We start from the raw sequence: 27,974 nt of genomic DNA on the forward strand, positions 1-27,974 counted from the left end.
TAGCTAAAGAAATGGCAAAAACACTAGAGGAAGACCTCCAATCTGTAGTGGAATGGGGACAAAAATGGATAGTCACATTCAATGCTGCCAATACTAAATTGGTTTCCGTCAATAATTACAAGAAACCTTCTCTGCCACCAATAGCAATGGCCAGTGACTCTTTATCTGAGCGTACATCTTTCAAACTGCTTGGCCTAACGTTCACAGGAAACATGAGTTGGAACATATACATTGAAAGCATTGCCAGGGCTGCTGCGGAGAAGGTAGGCTCTCTTTACCATGCTAGAAAACTACTAACACCCGAAAGTATCCTGTCCCTCTATAAGGCCACCATTCGCCCATGTATGGAGTATTGCTGTCACATTTGGGCTGGTGCATCTGCTACTAGTCTCTCGCTCCTAGACAAGGTTCAAAAGAGAGTTGCCAATCTGATAGGCCCTGAACTGGCATCTAAGCTTCAGTCTCTGTCGAAATGTTGCATCCCTGTGCCTGTTCTACAAGTATTTTAATGGTGAATGCTCTGACAAACTGCAGACACCCTCGACAAACGTGACAGGCAGCTAAATCTCACCCCCACACAGTAGAGATCCCTAGATGTAAAAGATCTTTCTACTCCAATAGTTTCTTCCCCAGAACTGCTAGACTCTGGAATTCCATTCCAGGTCACTGCTTCCCCAACTGTACTGACATGCAGAAGTTCAAGTGTAACGTGAACCGACATCTTACTGCCCAAATCCCAACATAGTACCCCAGTAGTTGTTGCCCCTGATAGTAGCCCCCTACACCAAAGTGGCAATGTGCCTTGTTTGGGGTGAAAATGTAAAAAAAAAAAAAATTCCAAATTTCAATACTAATGGGATAAATAAACTTGTTTCTTGTTGGAAGAAATGTGTCGATTCTAATGGTCCTTATTTCTATTAATAAAGTTTATTATGAAAGTAGTTATGATCTTTTGAAGTTGAACGTCAAAAAACAACATTATTTTTGCACCAACCTAATATATAATATTTCATAGAGAATTGACTCTATAATATGAAACCTGCGTAAATGAAAATATCATATTTAAGCATATTTTATGACTGGGCAACGCCTGGTGCCCAGCTAGTCAACATTCCCAGCATTGCCAAAGATACATTGAAATCATTTTAGTTTTTAAGTTTTATTTGTTTATAAACATTTTTTAAAATTTATACAGAAAAAGAAATGTAAGTATAGTTATAACGGAGACAATGTTTACTATTTTTTGGGATTTTTGAATTTCGTCCTGATGTTTCAGCCGAAGTAAGTTCCATCCTTCTTCAGGTGCATCTTGTCGAACTCAGAAATCTGTATGAAACTTTAAACTGAACCGTTTATTTAAGCCACAGCTTACAGAACAAAAAACAATTTACCCCCATGGATTTAATAAAAGGGTTCGTCTCGAAATTCCATATGGATTTCTGAGCTTGATAAGACCCGCTTGGAGAAGGTCAGAGCTTGTATCAGTTAAACCGTTGTAAGAATAATATCTCAGAGGAGAATAATAGTCTGAAAAATATCACTCTCATTATATATATATATATATATATGATGAATTTTATTTTACAATGATTATCTTTATTATTTTTTTGAGAAATGAGTCACTGCTTATCAAGGCCCAAAGGTTACTCAAGGATAAGAGTTAATAAGTGTACAGTGGTCAAAGGGAACATGTCATAGTAATTGTTAGCAGTGTAAATTTGGTAAATTGGATTACTTAAGGTGATGGCTCATCAAGAACTTGTTCACATTGGACTTGAAGACAACCATATTGTAGTCAGTTGGAAAGCAGGAAAACAGAACAGAGTTCCACAGGTGTGTGGTTCTAAGAAAAAAGCTTTGTTCATGGAATCTACGTTTAGGTCTAGGCACAGATAAAGAGTGAGGGAAATTATTGATAGTGGTTTCAGCTAGACGGGTGTTTTTTTTTTTTTTCATGAAAGTCAGGAGAAGGGGACCCATAGATTGGCACTCAGCTGAGCACTTGCCATGAAAATAACACTAAAGCAAAGATAGGCTCGCAACGTCTCTTCTGTGGGGAAAAAGATTGCAGGGAAGAGAAAAAGGGCATCCCCCATTAGGCTATGAAGTCTATTTTGAACTCTGTCAAGGCAGGATAAGCTGCTTCTAGCAACTCTTGCCCAGATTATAGAAAAATGTCACCTATTATCAGTTGTTTTGAGTCGAATTAAGTAATTAAAAAAAAAAAAAAAATGGATGAAACTTGGCTAGTCAGAGGTTAGATTGATTGAAATGTTGTGCAATTAATATCCATTAACATAACAGTGTCTGAATAATATGAGTAATACATGAGATATTATTTGTGCATTTTTATGAAATGAATTGGTTGAATCGCAGTAACATTTTAGATGAATAAATAAAATAAAAAGTTAAACAACTGGTAAGGGGTGCTAATGTAATGGAGCGCATATGGATGCGTGTGAGAAAATCAGCAGCAGCTGAAGTATAGCAGGCTAGCGACAATATTAGCAGCAGCCCTTAAAGCATGTATGCAAATTAGCAAGTGTGCATGAGCTTACCTTACAATAAAAGGAGATAGAAATACATCATGTAATTGGAGAGGAGAAGTAAAATGCGTTCTGGGCAAGATGGATGTGTGAATATAAGGATGAGAAAGTGCTAGCTAGTGTCAGTGCCAGCACAAGGTGGCAAGGAGAAAGACCTTTAAAAGCATGTGTGCGCGAAAAGACTTTGGAAATATAATAAAATGCGTTGTTTTGGAAGAACCACAAATGTATTTCATTTGCACTTCAAAAAATAATGCTGAGTCCGATTTTTTATTTCTTTCCTTTGTTTGCTTGTTCTTACGACGAGTATACCGCCATATTATGCTAGAGGTATGATTTAAAATAATAGTATTACAAAGATAATTAATAAGAATAGGCATAAATAAAACGGTAGATGTATGTATGTAGGTATGTATCTTTGCGTAAATATTTAACTGATAAACTCTTTAACTATTGGTTACATAACACTGAAATTAACAGGGAATAATAATCATACATCAAGGATGGTTTGTAACACGTAAAACTTTTGTTCGGATGAATAATGCATATAGAAATATGTCGGCAAGTTGAAATGCAAAATGTTCATTTCAACTTGCTGACATATTTCTATTTTGTGTATGTGTAAATTTATTCAAAGCTTGAAGTGGTTTAATTTCTAATCTTTCTTATTTATCTGCCGGTAGCTCAAATGGGAGAGAAAACGGTTGAGATGCTAAATGTTTTGGTTTCGATTCTAGCTGATGGTACCCAAGTCATTTTTTTATTACTTGAAATTAGTGCTATATATATATATATATGAGCAAACAGTTAATAAAATGTGTTAAAAAAACACTGAACTTTGAAATGAGTTAAAAACATTAAATCTGAAAAGGAAACACTAGATAAGTGGATAGTCCTTAATCCTTTTTTATTTTATTTATATATATATATATATATATATATATATAATATTCAATAGAAAATTGGCTATCTAATAATAAATATGAAATGTACATTAATTAAAATATACTTAAGCATATTTTATGATTGGGCAAGGCCAGGGTTCCCCCTGCTAGTCATGGAATAAAAGTTAACAAATATTTGGTAGCCATTTGTAATCTTGTGGATTGGTAGTTAATGCAGACGGCAGACTGTAATTGTAGTTATGGTATTAGGAAATTTAGTATGTGTCTAGTAGTTTGTCTAAAATGGCAAGGAAAGGAAATTAAAGCTTTCAAAGAACCGGGTTACAAAAAAAAACAAAAACAAAAACAAATGAATTATATTAGTTTTAATGAACATAAAAATTATTGACACTGTTTTGTCATGTAACTTGATTTGACATAGAAATAAGTTTTTTTTCAACTATGACCTATTTATTTCCATGTCAGATTTTATCAGAATAATTTTTTTGTTTTTGTTAACAGGTGCAAAATATTAAAAGAAACAAAATAACATGAGTATTATTATCTACTACTATTAGCAAAGTTTGCTGTTGATATCCAAAACTGCTTCCTTCTATAATTCCTATCTGCTGCTGATCAGAAAGATAACCATCCTGCAATACATATTTCGAGGTGTACTTGCAATGAAAGTAAAATTTATGCTCTTCAAATAAGTGGCCAATAAACATCAAAAATAAGAATCAGTATAAAAATTTATGCTCTTCAAATAAGTGGCCAATAAACATCAAAAATAAGAATCAGTATAAAAATTTATGCTCTTCAAATAAGTGGCCAATAAGCAGCAAAAGAAAATGGCTAGGCAGAATCAAATATTTATCAAAAGCAATGCTTATATCGAGCAAAATGATGGATTAAAATGAAAAACTATTAACAATGAAGAGTTATTTATAATTTGAAAAATGGCATACGAGATGAAATGCATAATGGTGACTGATTATAATTGTTGGGTCTTTTTATACTGAAACCTGATATATTGATTAATTAAATTAAAAAGAGAACAGATTTTTGTTACATAGTCTTTGTGGTCCTGGATATGACCTTAAACTATATCTAATGGTGAGGCCCGAGCTTGCAGGCTTTGGGGAGTGTGGAGGCACTCTTTAATTGCTCCCAGATCCACTCTGACCCGGAGTGGTAGTACCTGTTAGGGTCACAACTATGGGTTAAATAGAAACCGACCTGAAAAAAACAAATATATTCTATTAAAAAATTGTTCTTCAAAATCACTGGATTCGGCATTAAATAACCTGAAAAGGGTTGATATGCCGTAAAACAAAAACAACCAACCATAATCTTTGCAAATGGTCACCCATTTAGTACTGGCCAGGCTCATTGTCACTTAACTTTGGTGATCTTAAAGGCACCAGGCTCATTGTTATCTTTCTGATTAGCAGCAGATAGAAATTATAGAAAGAAGCCATTTGCTAAAACTTTGCTAATAGTAGTACACAACAACTTTGGTAATCTTAAAGGAACCAGTGATTATAGCTGTATGGCTATTGTTTAAGCATTTAGAAAATAGTATTTGATATAATGAATAAATCCGGGTTTCACCTTACAAGAATATGATTGGCTGGTTAAGCTATAAATACTGTCTGGGAGGGACGTTAAAAGGTACGCTGAAAGCCTCATGCTAAGGATATACCAGCTCCGACCACTAACACTCATTCATTAAGGCGACTTACTAGATTATTACTTGAATATAGTAACCAAAACCACTTAGCAACTTCAAACGAATATATCCCCTTCGTGGGACATATCAGTAATTTTCCAAACTTTTTCTTTACAGACAGACGAAAATGCTATTTCAAACATTAGCCTGACAGACCAAAGAAATGCTATTTTAATTAAACATGAAAGGCTGACGAAAATGCCATTTCAAACTTAAGCATGGCAGACCGACGAATATTCTATTTAAACTTAAGTCTGACAGACCAACAGAGACAGCCTGGTGTAGATATAAGTTGCTACATAAAAAAAAAAAAACTCTTTAGTTTTGATGTGCATGAAAACTGATATCCAACCTTGCAGTTATCCTTGCTACTTCTCTTAAATTAGTGCTTTGTGAACTTTCATATTTATTTTTCTGTTTTGTTAATTTTGCAGCAATTAAAACAGACATGATAAACAAAACGATTTAACAATTTTCTCTCATTTGGTAACTTTTATTTGTTTTAAAGATTTTTGTCATAACTTAAACTTATTAAAATAACAAAAGAATGATAATTACTAAAAGGTGCGGCATTTAAAAAAAAAAATAGATTTATAAACGTCTCATCTATATACTATAAAAAATGTTATGGCGTTTTTAAATTTTGTTCATATGAAAACAATGCATGATTGATAAAGGAGTTATAGTGTTATTTTTAGTTTCTGTTTGTATCCAAATAAAAATGTAATTGGTTAACAAAAAAAAAAAAAAAAAAAAAAAAAGGCAGCGTACACTTTACTAAGACAGTAAGAAAAAATGTCAATATCCGAGTTTGAATCTCATGTAAGGATTAAAAAAAACAACTTTATAAATGCTTTATAAATAATAATAAAAAAATTTGATGTAACATACCATAAACAAATATCACACAAATATTTTTTAAAACGTAAATGACCGTTTTTTTTTTTTTTTTTTTTTTTTGTTGATAATCTGTAAAAAAAGTAGGCATAAAAGATATTCAGTTTAAAGTTCACAGCGAATTGTTTTTGCTTAAAAATATAATTTCTCATGTAGAAAGTTGAATTTTTGACGGTGGCAACAATGTAATTAAATTGAAAGTACTATTTAACACAAGACAAAGATAGTCAAAATGGCTTCCATCTGTGATTGCTGCTGATAAAAAAGATGACCATCATGCAATAAGTATTTCGCGTAGGATAAGGTGTATTTGCAAAGGAAGTAAAATTTATGCTTCTCAAATAAGTGATCTACAAACAGCAAAAGAAAATGGTTAGGCAGAATCAAATATTTGTCGGATGCAATATTATTTAGGCCTAAGTTTGAAAATCTGACCAACTTAAATTTATATATTAGAAGAAAAAGAAAAGTAAATGTGGATGCCTATTTTTATACATGGGTCTTTTTTTTTTTTTTTTTTTTTTTCGTGTTAAACCAAATATGATGATAATGATCTTAATATTTAAGCTCTGAAAATGATGAGGTTAACTTTTCTGTTTCCCCTTTTCATGTATTCAGTGTTATTTTTTACAATTTTACTTTGAAGTATTTTCCGTATTTATTTTTGTAAAATCGTACATATTTATATTCGGCATAGTTCATGTTGATACTGTTTCCCATTAGATCACCAAAGTTAAGCAACCATGAGCCTGGTCAGTACTAAAATGGGTGCTCATTTGGGAATTCCAGGTGCTGTATGTGCTCTTCGCGTATCTGGACATTGTTTCCAGTCGTCCTGAACTTCTTGCCACTGGACTCAAGCAATGCCGATTCAAGAGAGGTGTGGGTGGAGATTGTGCAACCCTTGCCTCACAATTACACATGCACCCTCCTTACAGGGAGTATCCATTGTCTTTTGAAACTCAATGGAGGCGTTTTATATATAAAAAAAAAAATTTTTTTTACAAGGGAGTTACCATTTATCATGGCCTGAATGCTACTCAAGGATAAGGTTTAATGAGTGTATGGTGGTCACCGAGACAGCAGCGTAGTGATCATTAGTGGTAGAAATGGGGTAGAATTTGATTATGTAAGGAGCCTCACCCAACAAGTTCTTGTTTAGATTGGACTTGAAGACAGCCAGGATGTAGTCAGTTGGAAAGCAGGCTAGCGGGATAGTTCAGCAAGCTGACAGTTCCAGGAAAGAAGCTTTGTTCATGGAATTTACTGAACATACAAACATAAACTCGGGCAACTGCCCTTTATGACTAGCAGGGCTACTCGACATTGCTTGGGGAACAAGTGTAACATAACTTCTATCCCTTGCTTTTCCACCTTCCCAACCCTATTTTTTTTTTCGCTCACTTATTCCTCTCTCTGGACATGCACACATAACTTGAGTTGGAGTAAAAGGAATAACTTTGAACAAATTCTGTTACTTCCCTTTGTATGATAATATTAAAAGATGAGTTTATGTAATGATATAAATGCCCATTTGACTTCTAAATCATTAATATTTTTTCTAAAGTTAGATATTATACATCTGTGGCAATGCTGATCAAGAAAATATATACTTTGTGGATCTTTGGTTAGTAGTTTTGAACTTTTAGCTGGACATACAAACATACGTACATACATACATCACACAACTCCCCTGTATATTATAGAAATATACTAGCGGGGGGGGGGGGTGCGTCTGGCGTTGCCCGGGCGTAAAATACTGTTAAATATGATATTTTAATTTATAGTGTCGAAAAAAAAGGGTGCCATCTTATTGTGTTACTGAAAGAAAAAAAATGCCATGTGGTAGGCGCACATAAGAAAGTTGAGAATTGTAAAAGATAGGAAAGAGAAAATGTTATTAAAAGAAAAAAAAAAATGCACAAACTTGCAAAAAATGAGTTCATAAGCTAACACTCTATTGATTGAACCAAGACGACACACGTTATCGCGCTGCAAATTTATCTTTTAAAATGAAAGAACCATTCGCACATGCATGATTAACAGTGTCAAAACCAAAATTTTTACCTGACCTCCCCCCCTTCTACATGAAATAATTGATTTTTTTCTTCTAATTTTTTGATATTATGTGTCTGAGAGATCGCTCTTTCTAACTACCAAGTTCATGCTGGTTCGATGCAGCCGACAAAAGTTTTTGGGGGATATACAAGCACGCAGGCGATGGATACTTGGCATTGCCCGGATGGACTTGAAGTTTGGTTTGGACACAGCTGCTATGCTAGGAATATTGAGCAACCCCCACAAAAAGAAGTCAGTGAAAAATTTCCCTACCAGATATTTCGGCAGCCCGTGTGCTTCACCCCCCTCCCCATCCCAAATGAATCAAAACAACTTTTCTTTAAATTAAAATAATAGCAGCGAGTGGCCGTGCGACCGCAATAAAAAAAAAATTAGCCTAATTTTGGGGAAAACCAGCTCCCTGTTTATTAGGGGGAGTGTCTCATCTCAAAATAAAAGCAACTGTTTAATATGACGAAGCCGACATTGACCAAATGTTACATCGCTTTCTAAAGACCACTGGCCGTGGGCCAGTGATTGAATCGAGTTTCGCTTTTTTTATACTGAAAAATGAAAGCAACACATGCCGATCTGAAAATGTTGAATATTTAATGTTTCAAAGTCGGGCAAATTAAATAGAGAGGCGCCCCCCCCCTTGTTAAGTCATAGATATTATCATTTAGATGTGATATAAAAAGTTTTAAAAATAAGCGACGGCCTCGAGAATCCGGCGGAAAAAAGCCTTTCTTGGACATACACAAAAAGTGAACATTCATACACACATTTTCGCTTTTATATATATAGACTAGCGGGGGGGGGGTACCCGGCGTTGTCCGAGTGTTTGTAGGTGTGTGTGGTTGTTAATGAAAACCTAAGAATAAGTGAAGAAAAAACAGAAAAATGGGGAGGTAATGAAAACATCGAAAAAAAACCCAAAAAAAACTAACGTAAGGCAAACGAACGATGTTAAATGTAAAAATCGAAAAAACAAAAACAAAAAAGAAAACAGAAAAACGAACGTTAAAACTTCTGAAAAAAAAAAAAAAAAAAACGTGAAAAATGGCTTAAATAAGCCTGTTTCGATATTAAAATTTAAAAAATCGGTGGGTACCCGGGTGTTTTTGGGTATGTCTGGTCGGTCGGGGGATGTTAATGAAAACCTAAGAATAAGCAAAGTAAAAAAAAAAAAAAACAGAAAAACGAACATTACGTGAAAAATGGCTTAAATAACCCTGCTTCAATATTTAAATTTAAAAAATCGAAAAAAAAAAGACGTCTCACACCACGATTCGAACCCGAAACGTTTAGATAATGACCCAATGCTCTAACCAACTGAGCTAACATGACGTACATGAAATTTAGTCAGTTCTTCAACTATTTAAACTAAATCGGGTCATGACATCATCTAACGCATGTGTAGAACTGGTTGTCATCATGAGAGGACGGTTTTTGTTGACCCCATAGAAAATTGTTGATTTCAGAGTGAAAAAATTAACGTTTTTGGCCAATTTTTCGATATTTTTTGGGTGAAGGATGGAGCTTCAATATGATACCCAGTTTGTCAATTTTTGTTCTGTCTGTCGAAAGTTTTTAGCGAACACACATACATACACACATTTTCGCTTTTATATTTATAGATTACATAACAAAAAAAGTAGATTCTGTTTGAATTTTGATTCTGCAATTCTATGATTAGAGAAAATTGGTTTCTCTATATCAAACACTAATAATCATTATCGTAAAAGTACATACAGACATACCTTCTAGGAAGGTTGGGCGTGGGGCCAGCACCCTCACCTCGTAAAAAAAAAACTCAGTCGTTACAAAAGCATCTACAAAGTTGTAGATGGTCTATGCTCCTTAGGGGCTCAAGGCTATGGATGGATGAACATACAGATATGCAAACATAGGGACAACTCCCCTTTATATAATAGACTAGCGGGGGTACCCGACGTTGCCCGGGTGTTTAGAGGGGTGTGTGCTCGGGCGGGGGGGGGGGGTAAATTAAAACAAAAGAATAAGTAAAGTAATCACCCTGTTTAAATATTATTAAAAAAATGTTAAAACTTTAAAAAATCGAAAAAACAAAACAAAACAAAAAAACTAACGTAAGGCAAACGAACGATGTTAAAATTTCTTAAAATCGGAAAAAACAAAAAAAGAAAACGCGAATGTGATGAAAAAAAAAAGAAAAACGAACGTTAAAACTTTAAAAAATCTGAAAAATAAAAACAAAAAAGAAACATAGAACGTGAAAAATAGTTTAAATAACCCTGTTTCAATATTAAACCTTTAAAAATCTAAAAAAAAAAAAAGAAAAAAAGACATCTCACACCACGATTCGAACTCACAACCTTTAGATAAAGTGTGCAAAAAACCTGACACGTTACCTGCTCGGCCAACAAAGAGCAACTGAAATGCGCTTGAATTTATTTATTTAAGTATTAAAAACAGAATTGACACGTGCCCGCAATAAAAGTTAACTCCGCTCTTTCTTTTTGACCTCATTAATGAGGTCAAATAGAAGTCACGCAGTTAACTTTTAGTGTGGGACAGCTTTTGGGGTTGTTTACCCAACTTTGGCTGGTTGTTTCAAGATGTTGGGAAGGGGAAACCAGCTCCCCATTGTCCAGATTGAATAGCAATTGTCTAATATAAGGAGTTTGGCCCCACATTGAATAAAGCTGATTGCTTCTGGACGTTACCCCGGTGCGATTGCCGGGAACAACGCCTTAGCTTTGAATTAGTTTCGGTTTTATACAGAAAAGCTGAACGAACACAAAACGGGCTGAAATAGTAATAATTTTGTAAAAATCGACGTAAATAAATCTACACGCAACGCGCGTTCGCAAATCGTAAATATTATGATCTAGGGGCTATATAAACAGTTCTAAGCGATAGTATCCCCCCCCTCGGACTGTTAGCGAAAAAAGCCTTTTGGAGACATACAAAAAATGCGTGTGCGTATTTGCCTTTTATATATATAGATAGATTATATTCTTGTAAAAGTACAGGCATTGCGGGTCTTCTCATTAGTATTCAAAAGCTATTTTGTCTGAGAAATTTTGGAAAAGAAAATCTGTTAAAAAGAATTTATATGAAAAGAAAGACCAACTTATGGGAATATTTTGTATTGATGCCGGCACCGTTTATTTTCAAACTGAAAATAATTAGTTTTCTTTTTTATGCATTATCAGTTAAATCAATTGTGTTTTATTGTTTGTCTGACATGTCCATGCATCTCTATGAGAAGTTGCATGTTGGTCTGTCACGCTTATACTTGAAACAGGATTGGCACCTCATACTTTCTATGCGTACAAGTCTGTAATAAAATTTTTGGTGCTTCTCCAGAATTGAGACAAGATTTTGTAGTCAATAAATGGAGTTTTCAGATAAAAAAAACGATGGTTTCAACTGATATTTATTTTGTCAATTCTAATAAGTTACAATGGTAGCTTCCAAGTTATGCAGTCGAAATTACCTGAATATTACTGATTATTAAACAAGACACTGTAATCGCGTTAGCAGGTGAAAATTGCAGCCAACTTGTTTAAATCAAAACAGAAAATTATTTCCCTTTTGAACTCTTCTGTGTCTTCATGATCGTTTTCATCAAATTCTATTTTTTATTTTCTTTAATAAATAATTTTCTACCTTATCGATTTTCATAATTTTTGGATATAATCATCTTAAAAATACAACGAATACCTAGATACGATTGTTTTCATATGAAATTCAGTTTTATACGATTTCCGAAATTTCGTCCCAATAGTGTAGAAGTGCCAAATTTATTTTCATTGAATGCAAGTCGATTTTTTTTTGCGAAAATCTATCAAATATGTACACAGTGTGATGTATGGAAGTGAAACCTGGCCAATGAGGGTTGAGGACATGCGTTGCATGGAGAGAAATGATCTGAGAGTGACATGATGGATGTGTAAAGCATCTTAAAGACAGGCTTAAATCTGATGACCTCAGAGAAAGATTAAATCAGGACTGTATAGGGAGGTTTGTGTGTGCAAAACAGGAGACTTTGTTGGTTTGGTCACATTGAAAGAATGGATGAGAATTCTTATGTTAGAAGATGTAGAACAGTTGAGATAGTAGGGATGGCCAAAGAAAACATGCGAGAAAGTTATACAGATGGACTTGAGAGAAAGACGGATAAATAAAAACCTATCCAAAGATAAGTTACTTTGAAAAACCGGCTTCGGAACCTGGCAGCTGATATCTTTTTCTTCTCTCTTATAAACTCTTTTTTACAGAAGAGATTTGCGAGTCTGTTTCTACTCTATCATTATTTTAATGGCGAGTACTTGAATGAGCTTCAGTCTATCATTTTTCCTGTCTCGTCTAGCTACAACCACTGTCAACAGTTTCCCCCACTTTCTATATGTGGCTTAATCCAAAAACAAACTCCATGAACAAAGTTTCTTTCCTCAAACTGCTTGTCTGTGGAACTCTATACCATAGAACTACTTTTCAACTGACTACAGCATGATTTTATTTAAAAAATTTTTAATTTTTATTTTTAGAATCTTTTTAGATGAGGCATCATAATTTGTGCATTCATTCTGTTTGCGGACTGTTATCCTCATCTTTATAGTTGTTGTTTCACCAGGTTTCGACCAACTCATCCTCTGGCCTTCTTCAGGTGATTAACTGTGACAGGATAGGAATGCTGAGTCTTTTAATTGTACTCCAGTAATTACTGCCTTCCATAGTTGTGTTCTCATCAACTAATCCTTTGGCCTGCTTGGGTAGGATTGAAACCACTATCTTCGGACGATACTCACCTGGAACCGTAGAGCCTCAAAGTGGCGAAAGAACAGCAGTAGCAGCAACTATGAAAGATGAGGATAAGTCTGCAAAAAGAATGAATGGACAACATGGTTTGTTTAAACTCCAATGTAAACAAACTCTTGTTTAAATAATCAAATTCGACCTAATTTCCACCACTACTGATCACTACACTGTTGTCTCCCTGACCACTTTATACTCATGAACCCTTATTCTCAAGTGACCTTTAAGCCTTGATAAGTGGTGATTTCTTTATGAAAAAAAAAAAAAAAAAAGTCAATTTCTAAAAACCATGCCAGCAGGAAAAACTGACGTTAAACATATAATGCAATTTTTATTTTTGTTTGTATCCAGAGTGGCCCTTTTTAGGGAGCTGGATTTCTCTACTTTAAAAACCAACCTTGTGTCCAACACTGTCTTCGTGAGGTAGGCGGGGGTGGGGGGTGGTAAAGTAAATAGGAACAAATGATTCATCTTTGTTTAAACATGGACGCATCTTGTTTAATATGCGTCCGTGCTTCTCATTAGGAGGCTCTTGCCTGTGTGTGACACTTTTGATGTTTAAAATAAGATTTTAGACATAAATTAATATGGTTTTCCTGTTGTGGTGGGAAATATTGCATTAGCTGTGCATCCACTTAATTAATTTCGTTCGATTTTTGCATTCAGGAATTTCTTTCATTTTTATTTTTTTTTTTATTTAAAAACATGTTATGTGGTCAGGAGAAGGTTCGCTTGAATATATTTATAAAATCAAAGAGAATTCTCTCTCAAGTTGTTTGCAGGTTTTTAATGTTTGCAGCTGATGATGAAATACTTATGTTAGGTTTGAAAAAGAGAAATGAACTCATTAATATTATCAAGGTTTGCAGTGTAAATGGCGGTTTCTTTAGAAACATAAGTTATTGATTCTTTCAACAGGTCATTTACTTGTGTCAAAAGAGGCAAAGATTGACGACACAATGCCTGTTCAAAAAATATCCACACTGGAACTTTATTTGCCAAAACAAATGAGTGGCAATGAATATAATGTTAATTTTCTTCAAATTGCAACCATCATCATAGTTGGTTTAGTACCCTTTTACATGCTGGCATGTTTTTGACGGCTTTTAGAAATTGGCTTCCAAACTAATTTATCTCTGACTATGCCTTTTATTTATCACATTTTCTTGCAAATCCATCCTTATCACTTTTGCCAATGTTTTCCTTAACCTAAACTTGCCAACTGATCCTGATAGCTCAACTGTTCTGCATATATTAACAAAAAACTTTCATCCACTTTTTTTTTTCAATGTGACCAAACCAACAAAGTCTCCTGTTTTGCATGCATTCAGCTATACTGTCTAGATTTAATCTTCTAAGCCTGTCTTTAAAACTCACATTACATATTGATGAGATTTAATGAAAATGGATCCAGATTGTATTTACCAAGATGGAATGAATTAAAAAAAAAAAAATTTTTTTTTTTTTAATTATGAGGTATATTTATAAAATATAAAGTTTAAAATGAATTATGAATATATAATCATATTTTTTTTTAAAAAAACCAAAGCTTGTTAAAAACTGTAAAAGTATTATCACAAAGAGAGGAAAGGCAATAGGCATCTCTGGCCGTTGTGATAATCATCTTTTATTCGTGTTAGCTCCTTCTATGAAGTGGTTTCATGCCTTGTCTGGAGCAATTTAAAAAAAAAAAAATTCTTGAGATGTAAAGAATGAATGAAATTTCAATTTTTTTTTTTTTTTCAGAATAGGTGATATAACTAAAAATGTCTACAATGTAACCGGATTTATAGAGAAATGAGTTGAACATGCAAGGTCTCCCTCCTCAAGTGAAAAATTTACTTTCACTATGGCTAATGTTTCTGCAAAAGTTTTAAAAAATCCAAGAAGTGGTTGATGAGAAAAGTTTGAACAAATGGACAGAAGAATTTGGGGGTTATCTTATTTCTATAATAGCCCCTAGGGTTTATCCCAGAAAATCCGTTCTGGCAAAAATTTACTTTCACCATGACTAATGTTTGTGCAAAATTACAAAAAAAACCAAGGCATGGTTATTGAAAAGAGTACAAACAGACGAATAGGAGTGATTTATTAGGTCTAATCCTTCCTTTATCGGGGGGGGGGATATAATTAGTAAGTAAAAACAATCTAATATAAAGTTATTGTGTGAGATTTTAAAAGTTTGGTCTTGATGAGCAAATTTTCATTTGTTACTGTTGTTATTGACACTATGACAACAAAATTTGCTGCAGTTTATTTTTAAAATTATGTAGTCCTGCCTGGACAATTGATAATATGAAAACATTTTTCAATTATGACTGAAAAATCAAATTAAAAGGCATAACTTAACTTTTTTTTTAATTTTCAATAAAAAATATATCTTTTTTACAAATTGATAATCCTTCCATTCTTTACGTGTATTTGTAGTTTCTATTGCGATCATTGACAAATCGATATTTTGGTCAAAAGAACGTGACAGCACCTGCATGACAACTGGAAGTTAGTTTTTTCAGTTAGCGTATAGCTATAATACGGCTATAGTAGCGACATGTCATCAGCCGTCGAAAAATTTAAAGAAAGAGTATGTCAGGAGCGATTGAGGAAAATTCTTGACCTGTAAAATAAATAGGAGATGCTTTCAATAAGTTTCGAGACTTTTTGTGTATGGCCACTTTTATTTCTAGTACACGCATGAAACGCTAATCCCCTTCAAAGTAATCTCCTCCAGCTGCAATGTACTTGTACCGTTTCAACAACTTCTGGAAGGCCCCATGGAAGTCCTCACGTGTGAGCATGTGAATGACCCTTATCACAGCCTCTTTCATCTCCTCAATTGTCTCATAATCATAATTTTCCTTGAGCTTAGGGAATAACCAAAAGTCACAGGGAGCAAGGTCTGGACTATAGGGAAGGTGAGGAACTGTCTTGATGCCCATCTTGGTTGGTTGTTTTTGTTTTACGGCATATCAACCCGTTTCGGGTTATTTAATGCCGAATCCAAAGATTTTGAAGAAAAAATTTTTAATGGAATATATTTGTTGTTTTCAAGTCGGTTTCTATTTAACCCATAGTTGGAACCCTAACAGGTATTACCACTCCGGGTCAGAGTGGACCTGGGAGCAAGAGTAATTAAAGGGTGGCTCCACACTCCCCAAAGCCCACAAGCTGGAGCCTCACCACTGGATATAGTTTAAGGTCATATCCAGGACCCCCATTGAGGGACTTTTACCCTCTGCAGGGGGGCAGTCAGTGTATTCTAATACCCCACCGACAGGGCCAATGCCCATCTTGGTCAAATAGTTTATGACAAGGATGAAGTTGTGGATTGCTGCATTGTCCTGCTGGAAATGCCACTGACTGGATTTGAAGAGTGTTGGCCTCTTCAGACGAAATCTATTCCAGAACTCTCTTAAAACCTTAACATAGAATTCTTTGTTGACTGTCTTTCCAGTGGGAACTCAGTGCATGTTAAAAATAAATGGATCATCACAAGTTTCTGGGTGGATTTACTCTGTCTGACCTTCTTGGGCTTAGGAAAGCCAGCATGCTTCCACTGGGAACTCTGTCTCTTGGTCTCTGGGTCATAGCAGTAGATTCAGCTTTCACTACGTCACCAGAACATCAAGAACTGCGGGATCTGAATTGATCAGCTTGAACATCTCCCTGCTGTCATGACAACGTCTTTTTTTTCTGACCTTCTCTGAGCACTTTTGGGATAAACGTATAAATTTTCCACATCTTCAGTTCCTCACGAATAATTGTGTGTACAGTTCCTACACTGACATCAAATTGTGCACTTACTGTCTCTATAGACACACGATGATCCTTATCCATGAAATTCTTTATTTGGTCAATCAACTCTGATGTTCTGACTTCCTTACTCCTCCCACATCTCTCATCATCCCTCACAGACTCCCTGTCTTCCTTGAATCTCTTATGCTACTCAAAAACTGATGGTTGATTCATATAAGATGGCCCAAAAGCAGTCTGAAGCATTCAATACATTTCCATGGCATTTTTTTCTCAGTTTAAAACAGAATTTTAGTGCATATCATTCTTCTAAAGTGTTGTCACGTCCAGATTGCATTTTTGAAATTCACCAGCTGTGACAATCAGACTTTAGTAGGGTAGATTCCAATTCCTGCAGTAGCTGTTTGTTTGAACCTAAAATCATAAAAACTGGTCAGTCATGCAATGAATTTTCAAAAGTCTACAACAATTTTAAATGCCTGTACAAAAAGTCTGTAAACTTATTTAAGCCACCTTGTATGTTGGGTTGCATAACTAGTAGGACAGTAGAAACATGATTATTTGTTTTTTATATTTCATTAGCATGTCTACCTGGCGTTGCCCAGGAGAATATTATGTAATTTATTTTCTGTTAAAAACGAGATAAAAAAATGAAACAATTGATGTAAAAAAAAAAAAAACCCAAAAAATACATAAATTTAATCTTAAAAAACAAATATGGAAGTAAAGTTTATAGTATATATGTGTGTATGTGTGTGTGTACATTTGTAAAAATGTATAGTTATAATGTATATATTCAATAAAGACTTTCTAAACTGCTGCAATAATTAAACTCAATTTAAAAAAATAAATAAAATTAAATAAACTGTATTTTTTTTTTTCAAAGATCTTATATCTGTCTGAAGATTTCTTTGAATAATTTCTACCATTCAATGAAACATGTGTAAGACATAATATACCAATAAAAATATAAAATAGAAATAAATACATCTGTGGTTTTGGAATGTTCACTAATATATATATATATATATATATATATATATATATATATATATATATATATATATATATATATATATATATATATATAAATATTATATGAGGAAATTAAAAGAATTAGATTTTTTAAGAGGAGACTTATCGGGATAATGCAAAGCTCAACAAATTGATTTGTAGCTTATTTAGAAGATAAAGATTAAAAGCACGACAATATAAAAATATATACTAATGCATATAGATTTATTCGTTTATTCAATATGGATGTTATGTAAATTAGGGGTGTAGGATAAGTAAACTCTTTGTATCGTGGTATTTCAAAGCCTAATACTTCTCATCAGAAAAGGAAAGAAGTTGCTAGGTAACATATTAGAGATGCAACGTCTAGCAATAACTACACTAGGATCAAAATAATGGGGGCATGAGAAGAAAAGCATAATACATTGAAACTGTGGAGGCAGGGAGATAGGAGAACTCTTTATCTGAGAGTACATCTTTCAAACTCCTTGGCCTAACGTTCACAGGAAACAGGAGTTGGAACAATTACATTGAAAGCATTGCCAGGGCCGCTACAAGAAAGGTGGGCTCTCTCTACCATGCTAGACAACCACTAACACCCGAAAGTATCCTGTACCTCTATAAGGCCACCATTCACTCATGTATGGAGTATTGCTGTCACATTTGGGCTGGTGCATCTGCTACTAGTCTCTCACTCCTTGACAGGGTTCAAAAGAAAGTCGCAAACCTGATAGGCCCTGAACTGTCATCTAAGCTTCAGCCTCTGTCCCATTGACGAAATGTTGCATCCCTCTGCCTGTTCTACAAGTATTTTAGTGGTGAATGCTCTGATGAACTGCAAGCACTTGTGCCCCCATGACGTGAGCACCCTCGACAAACCCGACAGGCTGCTAAATCCCACCCCCACACTGTAGAGATCCCTAGATGTAAAAGATCTTTCTACTCCAATAGTTTCTTCCCCAGAACCGCCAGACTTTGGAATTCCATTCCAGGTCCCTGCTTCCCCAACAGTACTGATGTGCAGAAGTTCAAGTGTAACGTGAACTGACATCTTGCTGCCCAAATCCCTACATAGTACCCCGGTAGTTGTTGCCCCTGATAGTAGCCCCCATACCAAAGTGGCAATTTGCCTTGTTTGGGGTGAAAATGTAATAAAAAAAACTACAGTAATTAATTGCGATAGAGGCTTAAGATTGTTGATATTACAAAGTGGAGCTAGGTGGTATGTAAGGTAGTTTCTGTGTTTGCCATGGTAGGATATGAGATATGTGTTCAATATATGTGGAGATGCATCTATCAGGAAGAATATAGAAGAGATTGAGGGTAGATGCTCTTATAATCATATGGAGTTAGAGGATATAACTAGAGAAGGGTTTTTCTTGAAATAGAGGACTAATGCTTGGTCTATATATATTAGAAAGGGTATTCAAATTACAACGTACTATTATACAAAGCATAAATTATAAAATAATAAACCTAAATATTAAAAACAAAGGAACATTGTTTTTGTATCTATTAAAATGAAATTAAAAATTAAAGAAGTTTTTTCTTTCAATTTTTTATTACCAGCTATTAAGATTAAGCCCCTCCTCTTTTCTCATAAATTAGATTTGCACACAATGTATGTTCATGTTTTCTATAAAGATTATTTTAATATGGGACTATTTGATGTTTGCAGTTGATTAAAAGAAACCAGCCTGTCAAATCTCAGAATGTCAGTCAGCTCAGGCAGGAAGTTGTTGAATTGGAAAACCAGTTAAAGGAAGTGAACCGAGAAATTTTTGAACTAAAAAGAATGTATGTATATAGCTTCTTTATTAAGTTGTTTTTTGTTTGTTTGTTTGTTTTTTTGTTAAAAGAATATTGAATCTTATTAATTCTCTTTGTTTTTATACAATATGTGATCAAAAGTTCTAAATTGGTCTGTCCCCACAAAAAAAAAAAAAAATTCAAATTATCATGTAGTAGATATAATGTAATGTTCATCAACAAACCTTATGGATGAGTTTTTTCACTCGGATTTTACTGGTGATTGATCTCGTTATTTCGTATTATTTGGATTCTTTCGACTACAGTTCTCATTTTGAGTATTATTTTCACGACGTTTCAGTCAATGTAACCTTCGACATTCATTAAGTGTATCTTATCGAACTCTGGAATGTTTCTGTCAAACTCTGGAATCTGCATGGAATTTCGAACGAAACCCTTTATTTACTTCATGGGGGTAGCATGTTCCATCAGCCATGACTGGATAAAGTTCCTAAGTAATTCGTAATTTTAGCCCGGTCAAACCTTCCATCAGTACATACCATGTTACAGCAGTGCCAGGTTCGTTGGGCAGGTCATATATGCCACGTAGCTGATTCAAGGCTCCGAAAACAACTCCTTTACAGTGAACTGTCCAAAGGAAAAAGACCTGCAGGAGGACAGTGGAAATGGTTCAAGAACAATCTGAAAGTCTCCCTCAAGCAGTTTGGTTTGTATTCTAATTCATAGGAAATATTAACTCAAGACATGTTCCTGACGAGCTGCACCTCACAAAAGGGCTACAATTGCTGAATCTGTAAAAATGTGAAGAACGCAAAAGAAAAATGTGACGTCAGAAAAGACAGAGCAGTCAACATCTCTGATACAGAATTATTGCACAGGTGTCCAACATGCAGGAAAAATACTTCAGAGCTCAATTTGGTCTAGCAAGCCATCTTCAAATCCGCAGAACAATTACATGATTATGATCACCTTCGCAAGCAATGGACGAACATCATCAATTGTATGCTAGTCAGGTCCAACTTTTAAAATTGCACAAGATAATTTTATATGTTAAGATATATAAATTACTACAAGTTTTAAGATTCCTTATGTAAAAGGTTGTATCTTTTAAAATTAAAAGTGTTTAGCATATGGAAATTTGGTTCACAGCTTCATTTATAATTCTGAAGACTATCAGTGACAAAACCGGTATTGATAAATAAATTTAAAACTAAATTCAATACAATATGAGAATTTAAATATATCCATTCAAGGAGTTTTTCATACCAGCACTACATCCTGGTCTCAACTAGACCCAGCAAAAGAAGTACCACAGATATTTTCATCTTATTTGAAGAAAGACAGCATTTGCTCTTCATATTTCTACTTTACAAAACAACCTTCCAGAAGAGTGAGCGGCAATGTTTATCATATTCAAATTTAACGTGGCCTTGGACAAAAAAATTCAGATGTTATAGAGTGAAACGATAAAATTGTCGCCATAGAAAAGACAACATAATTTCATTTCCCTTTGATAAAAACCAGTTTCCTTTTTTTTGATGCAGACCAGCTGGCTACTTATGTACAACTCCCAAGGGCAATAGGAGTCTTTTGTCATGTCTGAAAGCGACACAATGTTCAACAAGCAAGATCGGAGATGCACTGCTGTACAATCCATGCCCTCTATCAATCCAAGTTATGATAACAGGGCTATTGCCAGCACCCTCAAAATGCATAGCTGGATTGCCATGAATAACAGGGACGTGCCCAGGGTGATGAAAACAAAGTTTCTGGCTTCGGTTATGGTCTTTGGTATGGTTTCAAGTGAGGGCTACATTATGCCACCTCACATCTTTGAAATTAACACTAAAATGTACCTGGATGTGCTGAAGAGTGTGGTGATCCACTAGTGCAATCAGGTGGCTGCTAACAGACCCTGGGTGTGGCAGCAGGACTTGGCGTCAGCCCCCAAATCCAAACAGACCCAGGCGTGACTTTAGAAGGAGTGCTATGACTTCTCTCACTGGCCTCATATCCTCCCCCGACCTGAACTCGTTAGACTACTTCATTTAGTTATACGTCAAGAACATCAACAACATGACCTTCCACAACATCAAAGCAAACCTTATCACTAACATCCGCTGAGTATTTGCCGAGCTCCCTCCGGTGCTTGTGGAAAAGGTCTGCTCCTGTCGTGGGCCCGTATCAAGGCAGTGATTGAGGTTCAAGGTGCCTACATTGAATAGATGTCAGCTCTACTGCATAATGAAGTTACCTGAATTGATTTTTTTTCAATAAAAGTTTTAAAATAAAGCTGTAGTGTTGTTTTCTTTAGGGCAACAACTTTATCGTTCCACCCCGTATATAGACATGCACATCATCTATCCTTTTGCATGGCTTGTTGCACTTTGCTTTCTTTTTATGAATAAATTTGATTTGGTTGATAAGAATGCTTAAATATCTGTTCCAAGACTAACCCTTTGCCAAATTTTCACAAAAAACACTTGTCTAGCTGGAACCACCTTCAATAATTTTTCCGACTCTTTATCTGTGCCTAAACCTTTTTTTTTTTTTTTTTTTACACAGTGATCACCATTTATCAAGGCCTGGAAGCCACTCAGGGATAAGGGTTATTGCAAGTACATTACGTTAGTGTGGAGATTTGATGAAGTGTTTACTTAAGGGGGTGGTTCATTAGGAATTTGTTAACGTTGGACTTGAAGATATCCAAGTTGTAGTCCGGTGGGAAGCAGGCAGACGGAACAGAGTTCCACAGGCGTGCAGTTCTAAGAAAGAAGCTTTGTTCATGGAATCCACGTTTTGATTTAGGCACAGATATAGAGTGGGGGAAATTTTTTACAGTGGATTCAGCTAGATGGGTGTTTTTCGTGAAAGATTGGAAAGGGGGACCAGAGATTGGAATTCAGACGAGCACCTGCCATAACCTAAATGTAGATTCCATGAACAAAGCTTCTTTCTTAGAACTACATGCCTGTGGAACTCTGTTCCATTTGCCTGCTTTCCAGTTGACTACAACATGGTTGTCTTTAAGCCCAATGCAAACAAGTTCTTTATGAGCCTCCCTTTAAGTAATCAAATTTCCACTACTAACGATTACTAACAATTACTAATGATTACTAACAATTACTAATGATTACTACGATCTTACTGTACACTCATTAACCCGTATCCCCGAGTGAAAAATGTGTCCTTATGGTGTCTCGACAACGTAGGGATGCAGATCAGTGTTTTCTGTTATAGTTTGTCTTTCTTTCAGTCTTTCCTTTCAGGACAATAATTCGTCTTGTCTGGTGGACTATCCAGCTAAGTGTTGTTAATTAAGATACTATCAATAGAAAATGCACTGTTCCTCGTATGAGCCAGAGTGTTATTTGAGTGTCAAATACTTTATTTTTTGTAATGTTTGATCAGGTTTTACTGGTTAGGCGAAATGTCCTCACATCAAGGTTGTCTTCACAAACCTCTCTACAAGGAGGCTGAAGACACTTGAGAATAGTGTCGAGTAGATATTTAAACTTTTTTTTTTTTTAATTTTCTTATTTTTCTGTTTTTTTTCTGGGGATGGGGCATCCTACAGAGTGGAACAATAAAATTATCGCCCTAGAAAAGACGACCTGATTCCATTTCCGTTTGATGAAAACTAGTTTTTTTTTTTTTGCTATAGACCATCTACTAGTTGGCCAGTTGTGTACAGGAGCCTTTTATCATGTCTGAAAGTGAGGCAATGTTCAATGAGCAAGATCATAGATGTGCCGCTGTACAACTCATGCGCTCTACCAATCTAAGTTGTGACAACAGGACCATTGCCCGCACCCTCAAAATGCAAATCCGGACAGTTCAACACTTGAGAGCAAAGCTCAACGCATCAGACGACCCTTTCCGGCCATGGTTATGGTCTCCGGTTTGCTTTCAAGTGAGGGCCACATCATGCCACCTCTCATCTTCAAAGTCAGCTTGAAAGTCAATACCAAAGTGTACCTTAATGTGCTGCAGAGTGTGGTAATCCCCTGGTGCAATCAGGTGGCCATTGGCAGATACCTTGGGTGAGGCAGCAAGACTCGGTGCTGACCCACAAGTCCAAAGAGACCCAGGCGCTTGGCTTCAGAAGGAGTGCTACAACTTTGTACCCTTTTCTCACTGCACCCCACCCCCCTCCCCCAACCGTAACCCACTGGACTACTTCGTTTGATCATACATGACATCCCACAACACCAAAGCAAACCTGATCATCGCCAACTGCCGAGTATTCGTTAAACTCATGCTGGCGCTTGTGAAAAAGGCACGCTCCTAGTTCCGGACCCGTATTGAGAAGGCGACTACATTGAATAGATGTCAGCTCTACTACATAATCAAGTTACCTGAAATGATTATTTCAATAAAATTTTTAAAATAAAGCTGTAGTTTTTTTTTTTTTTTTTTTTTTTTTTTTTGTGTGATTGATCCTGCTATTTCAGAGACTCCAACTGAGATCTTTTTAAAATTCTAACTGTCTCTTTAAATGCAATTGTTTGGATTTTTCTTGAACTTTGTCCACTGGGTATATTCTCCAGATAGTTTTTGAAACTTTTTTTTCATGAGGCAGGTAACAGTTATGATTATTGGAATGTTCCATACTGAGGGGCAAGTGTGTTGTTTCAATTCCTATCATTTTTCTTCCATCAACTGATCTCTCCACAACCTGTATATAATAGTAAATAGTAGTCGTTACATCTAGAACTCCAGTCGTGCCATGATTGTTATTCGTTGTTCATATTGTATTCATACTGGGAATCTGAAAGAAAAACTCATGTAGGGACTTTGTTTACTTTCCAGAAAGAAAAAGAACAGAAAGCCAGAACTTGATTTTTTTTTTTTTTTTTTTTTTGGGATTAATCAGACTAATGTTCTTATCTTGAGTGTTATTTTCACAATGTTTCAGTCGACCTCTGACCTTCTTGTCGAACTCTGGGATCTAAGGAGTAAAATTGTACATTTAAAAACAAGAATAAGTTGAAGCCTCCCAGTATTCATACTAGAATTGTGTACAAAGAACCATGATGTAACATACTAAAAATTTAATTGTAAATTACACTCTTCTGCTGTAGGTTAAAGTTTTTCATGCCTGTGTGCGATATTCTATAATACCATTGAAAATTACTTAGGGCTTGCACCCGATCGTGGCTGACGACACAAGAGCATGCTAAGTCCATACATAAAATAAAAGGGTTCTGTTCAAAATTTTGTGCAAATTTCCATGTTTGACAGACAGATTCCTGAGTCTTACAAGATACATCTGAAGCAGGTCAGAAGTTACATCGACTGAAACGTTGTGAAAATGAGAATGCAAATTATCAATCGACATCTTATAAATTTAGAAACATGATAGCAAGACTTGAGGCTAAAACAACCAGGGCTGCTTTATTGAAAAATCATGAATCAAAATATAGAGAAAAAGAGGGAAACGGTCTTAATTTTACCTATAAATAATATAGCATACTAGCTGTACCTACCTGGCGTTGTCCAGGATGCAATGAAGTCATTTATTTTATAATCTTTTTTCTTGTACATTTTTTTAAACCTAGAAAAAGAAATAAAATTAGTTGCAAGAGCGACAACTATTTGTATATTCTTCAATTAAAAGACAAGTTATTCCCCTTGATTATTTATTCCTCGTATTTTTATGTATCTGTTCTTTTCCATTGCTTCTTTGATGCTGCTTGTTGCTTTACATGAAGAGCCCTTCTTTTTCCCAGTGATCTTACTGCTTCTCTTCCTGAGTTTTTTACTTGTGTTCCCATGCTGCACAAGTCTTGATCATTTCACCTTTGACCTTGTCCAGCTCCAGTTTGTCTTGAAGCCGCCTGGTTTGTCTGCAGCCGCATATCACTTGTTTATCTATATTAGCTAACATCCCCACCTGAATCTATTACATACAAATACATGAAACAATTTATATTATATTTTTCTGTTTTGTATTTATATATATATATATATATACTAGCGAGGGGTACCCGGCGTTGCCCGGGTGTTTGGAGGTGTGTGTGGAAACTCCGGAGGTGGGGGTGGGTTAAAAAAAAAATGTTTTGGTAGGTAAGTATGAGGATCGAACCCGAACCCTTGAGGCAAAGTTGTAAATTAAAGTGTGAAAAAAAAAACGTGCAATGTTAATGATTGCCCCACCGCGAGATGCTAACGGAAACACGTTTGAATTTATTTAATTACTTGGATTTGGCAGGTGCCCGTTTTAATGAGTTAATGAGGTCATGTTTGACTGCGGTATAGTATTTCATTTACTGCGGGAACGCTTCCCAAGATGTTATAGGAAAAAGACTAATCCACATGCGGCGAGCGACAAATGTTGAATATTTATCTTCCCTAAGTTGAGCAAATTAAATAGACAGGCGAGCTTCGTTATTAACTCTGAGATATTATGATTTATATGTGATATAAAAAATTTTAAAAAGTTGTAGGCGACCGACCGCTTCTCTGAAAAAAGCCTTTTGTAGACATACAGAAAAAGCGAACACGCATACAAACATACATACATTTTCGCTTTTATATTTATAGATATATATATATATATGCATTTTTTGTTGTTGTTGTTCAGGGGAATGAAGCCAGAAGAACTTCAGGTTCACATTGAGAAACTTCATGATTATAATGAGATGAAGGACATTGGACAAATGCTCCTCGGCAGATTAGGTTTGTATTCAGTTTTATTCATCATTCAAATAAATTTTCTTTTCTGATTGTAAGAGGTTTCATTTGTTGATAAATTTATGATACAAAATATAATTTATTTTATTACTTTTGTTCATTCCAAAAACACTTTTATTGAGACATAAGAAGCTACTGTAAATTAGGGGGGAAATTTATAGGGGTATCTTAAGTGAGGAATTGTGCAACAAGATGTTTGTTCACATTATATTTAAACTTTTTGCATGTTGGTAAAGTCAGGGAAACAGGGAAGGAATTCCAAGAGCAAATGGTTTAAGGAAAAAAAAGCTATTACAGTAGAAAGTGTTTCAGCATCTGGGGATCTCTACAGTGAAGGGGTGGGACTTTGCTGCTTTCCGGGTTTGTCAGGGTTATTTACATTGAGGAGGCACAAGTGCAACAAGTTCGCAGCACATTCCATTGAATTACTTGTAAAACAGGCACAGTGCTGCAACATTGTGGTGATGGAACAAGGGCTAGAGCTTAGTAGACAGTGAGCTATTGCTATTGGAGTAAAGGCTTTTTTTGATCCTATTTAAGAAGGGGGATGGGCAGTTGGTATACCAGTCACGTGGCAACAACATTCTATGCATGTATTATTTATTCATCAGACTATTGTTCTCATCTTGTGTGATTTTCACGTTTCGGTCGATACACCTGAAGAAGGTCGGAGGTTATATCTTGTTGAACTTGGGAATGTTTCTGTTGAACTCGGGAATTTGGGCGGAGTTTTGAGTAGAACCCTTTATTTACTTCACGGGGGGTAGCATGCTCTTGTTCCATCACCCATGACTGGATAGAAGTCCTAAGTAATTCGCAAATGTATTTTTTGGTCGCCCACACTGAGGATTGAACCTTCAACCTTCAGGAGAATATTACTTTTACAATTGATTTTTCCCAGTACTCTAATCACTATGCCATGGGTCCTGTGGTGCAATGGTTAGAGTACTGGAAAAAATCAATTGTAAAGGTGATATTCTCCTTGATTCATGATTCGTGATTGAAGGTTCAATCCTCAGTGTGGGCGACCTAAAAATACATTTGCGAATTACTTAGGACTTCTATCCAGTCATGGGTGACGGAACAAGAGCATGCTACCCCCGTGAAGTAAATAAAGAGTTCCGCTTGAAATTCTGTTCAAAGTCCCGAGTTCGACAGAAACATTGCCGAATTCGACAAGATAAACCTGAAGGTCGGAGGTTATATCGGCTGAAACGTTGTGAAAATCACACTCAAGATGAGAACAAAAATCTGATAAATAACAATACAAATAACCAATCCTTAAAAATTCAGAAACATTCTATGCATTGTTTAATTGTTGCATTGTTTAATTGTTGCATTGTTTAATTGTTGCATTGTTTAATTGTTGAATTGTGGTTTTGTAGAGGGTTGTAAATATAAACAGACAATATCAATTTGAATTCTTTAAATTCAAGAACTTTAATACTTTTAAACAATTAATTTTGAAGTAAATGTAATTTTATTATCTCAATCGAACATTAAAATGAAATTAAATTATTAATTAAATGTTAATCATATATGATTTTATTAGAGTTACAATCTTTTTATTTTTTAATTTAATTATATTGATATCTATTATTATACTAAATGTGAGTTAATCAATGTTTGTCTCCTTAAGGATTTTTTTCCTATACATTTTAACTAGCATGACTAGAGACAAAAGTGTAACCTGACTTCTATTCTTTTCTCTTCTCCCCTCCCCTGTTCCTGCTTTTCCTTCAACCCATTTCTCTCTCTGGATACACACACAACTTAAGTCGACATAAGTGAAATAACTCTGCGAACCAAAAACACCCCAGGTAC

The 27,974-nt window shown here is 35.2% G+C and overlaps 1 protein-coding gene across 2 annotated transcripts in view; it reads left to right on the plus strand.

Annotated features, from left to right (window-relative positions):
• The window catches only part of LOC145303478 (uncharacterized), a 96,252-nt gene that overhangs the window by 61,553 nt on the left and 6,725 nt on the right, over positions 1-27,974 (plus strand). For both annotated transcript variants that reach the window (XM_080144833.1, XM_080144834.1), the window contains exons 3-4: positions 19,363-19,481; positions 26,041-26,135. In XM_080144833.1, coding sequence (XP_080000959.1) covers positions 19,363-19,481; positions 26,041-26,135 — 214 coding nt within the window. The remainder of the gene's footprint in view (positions 1-19,362; positions 19,482-26,040; positions 26,136-27,974) is intronic.

This window comes from Euprymna scolopes, chromosome 19, assembly GCF_053919585.1.
Source record: "Euprymna scolopes isolate OS-2025 chromosome 19, ASM5391958v1, whole genome shotgun sequence".
NCBI classification, from domain to species: Eukaryota; Metazoa; Mollusca; class Cephalopoda; order Sepiida; family Sepiolidae; genus Euprymna; species Euprymna scolopes.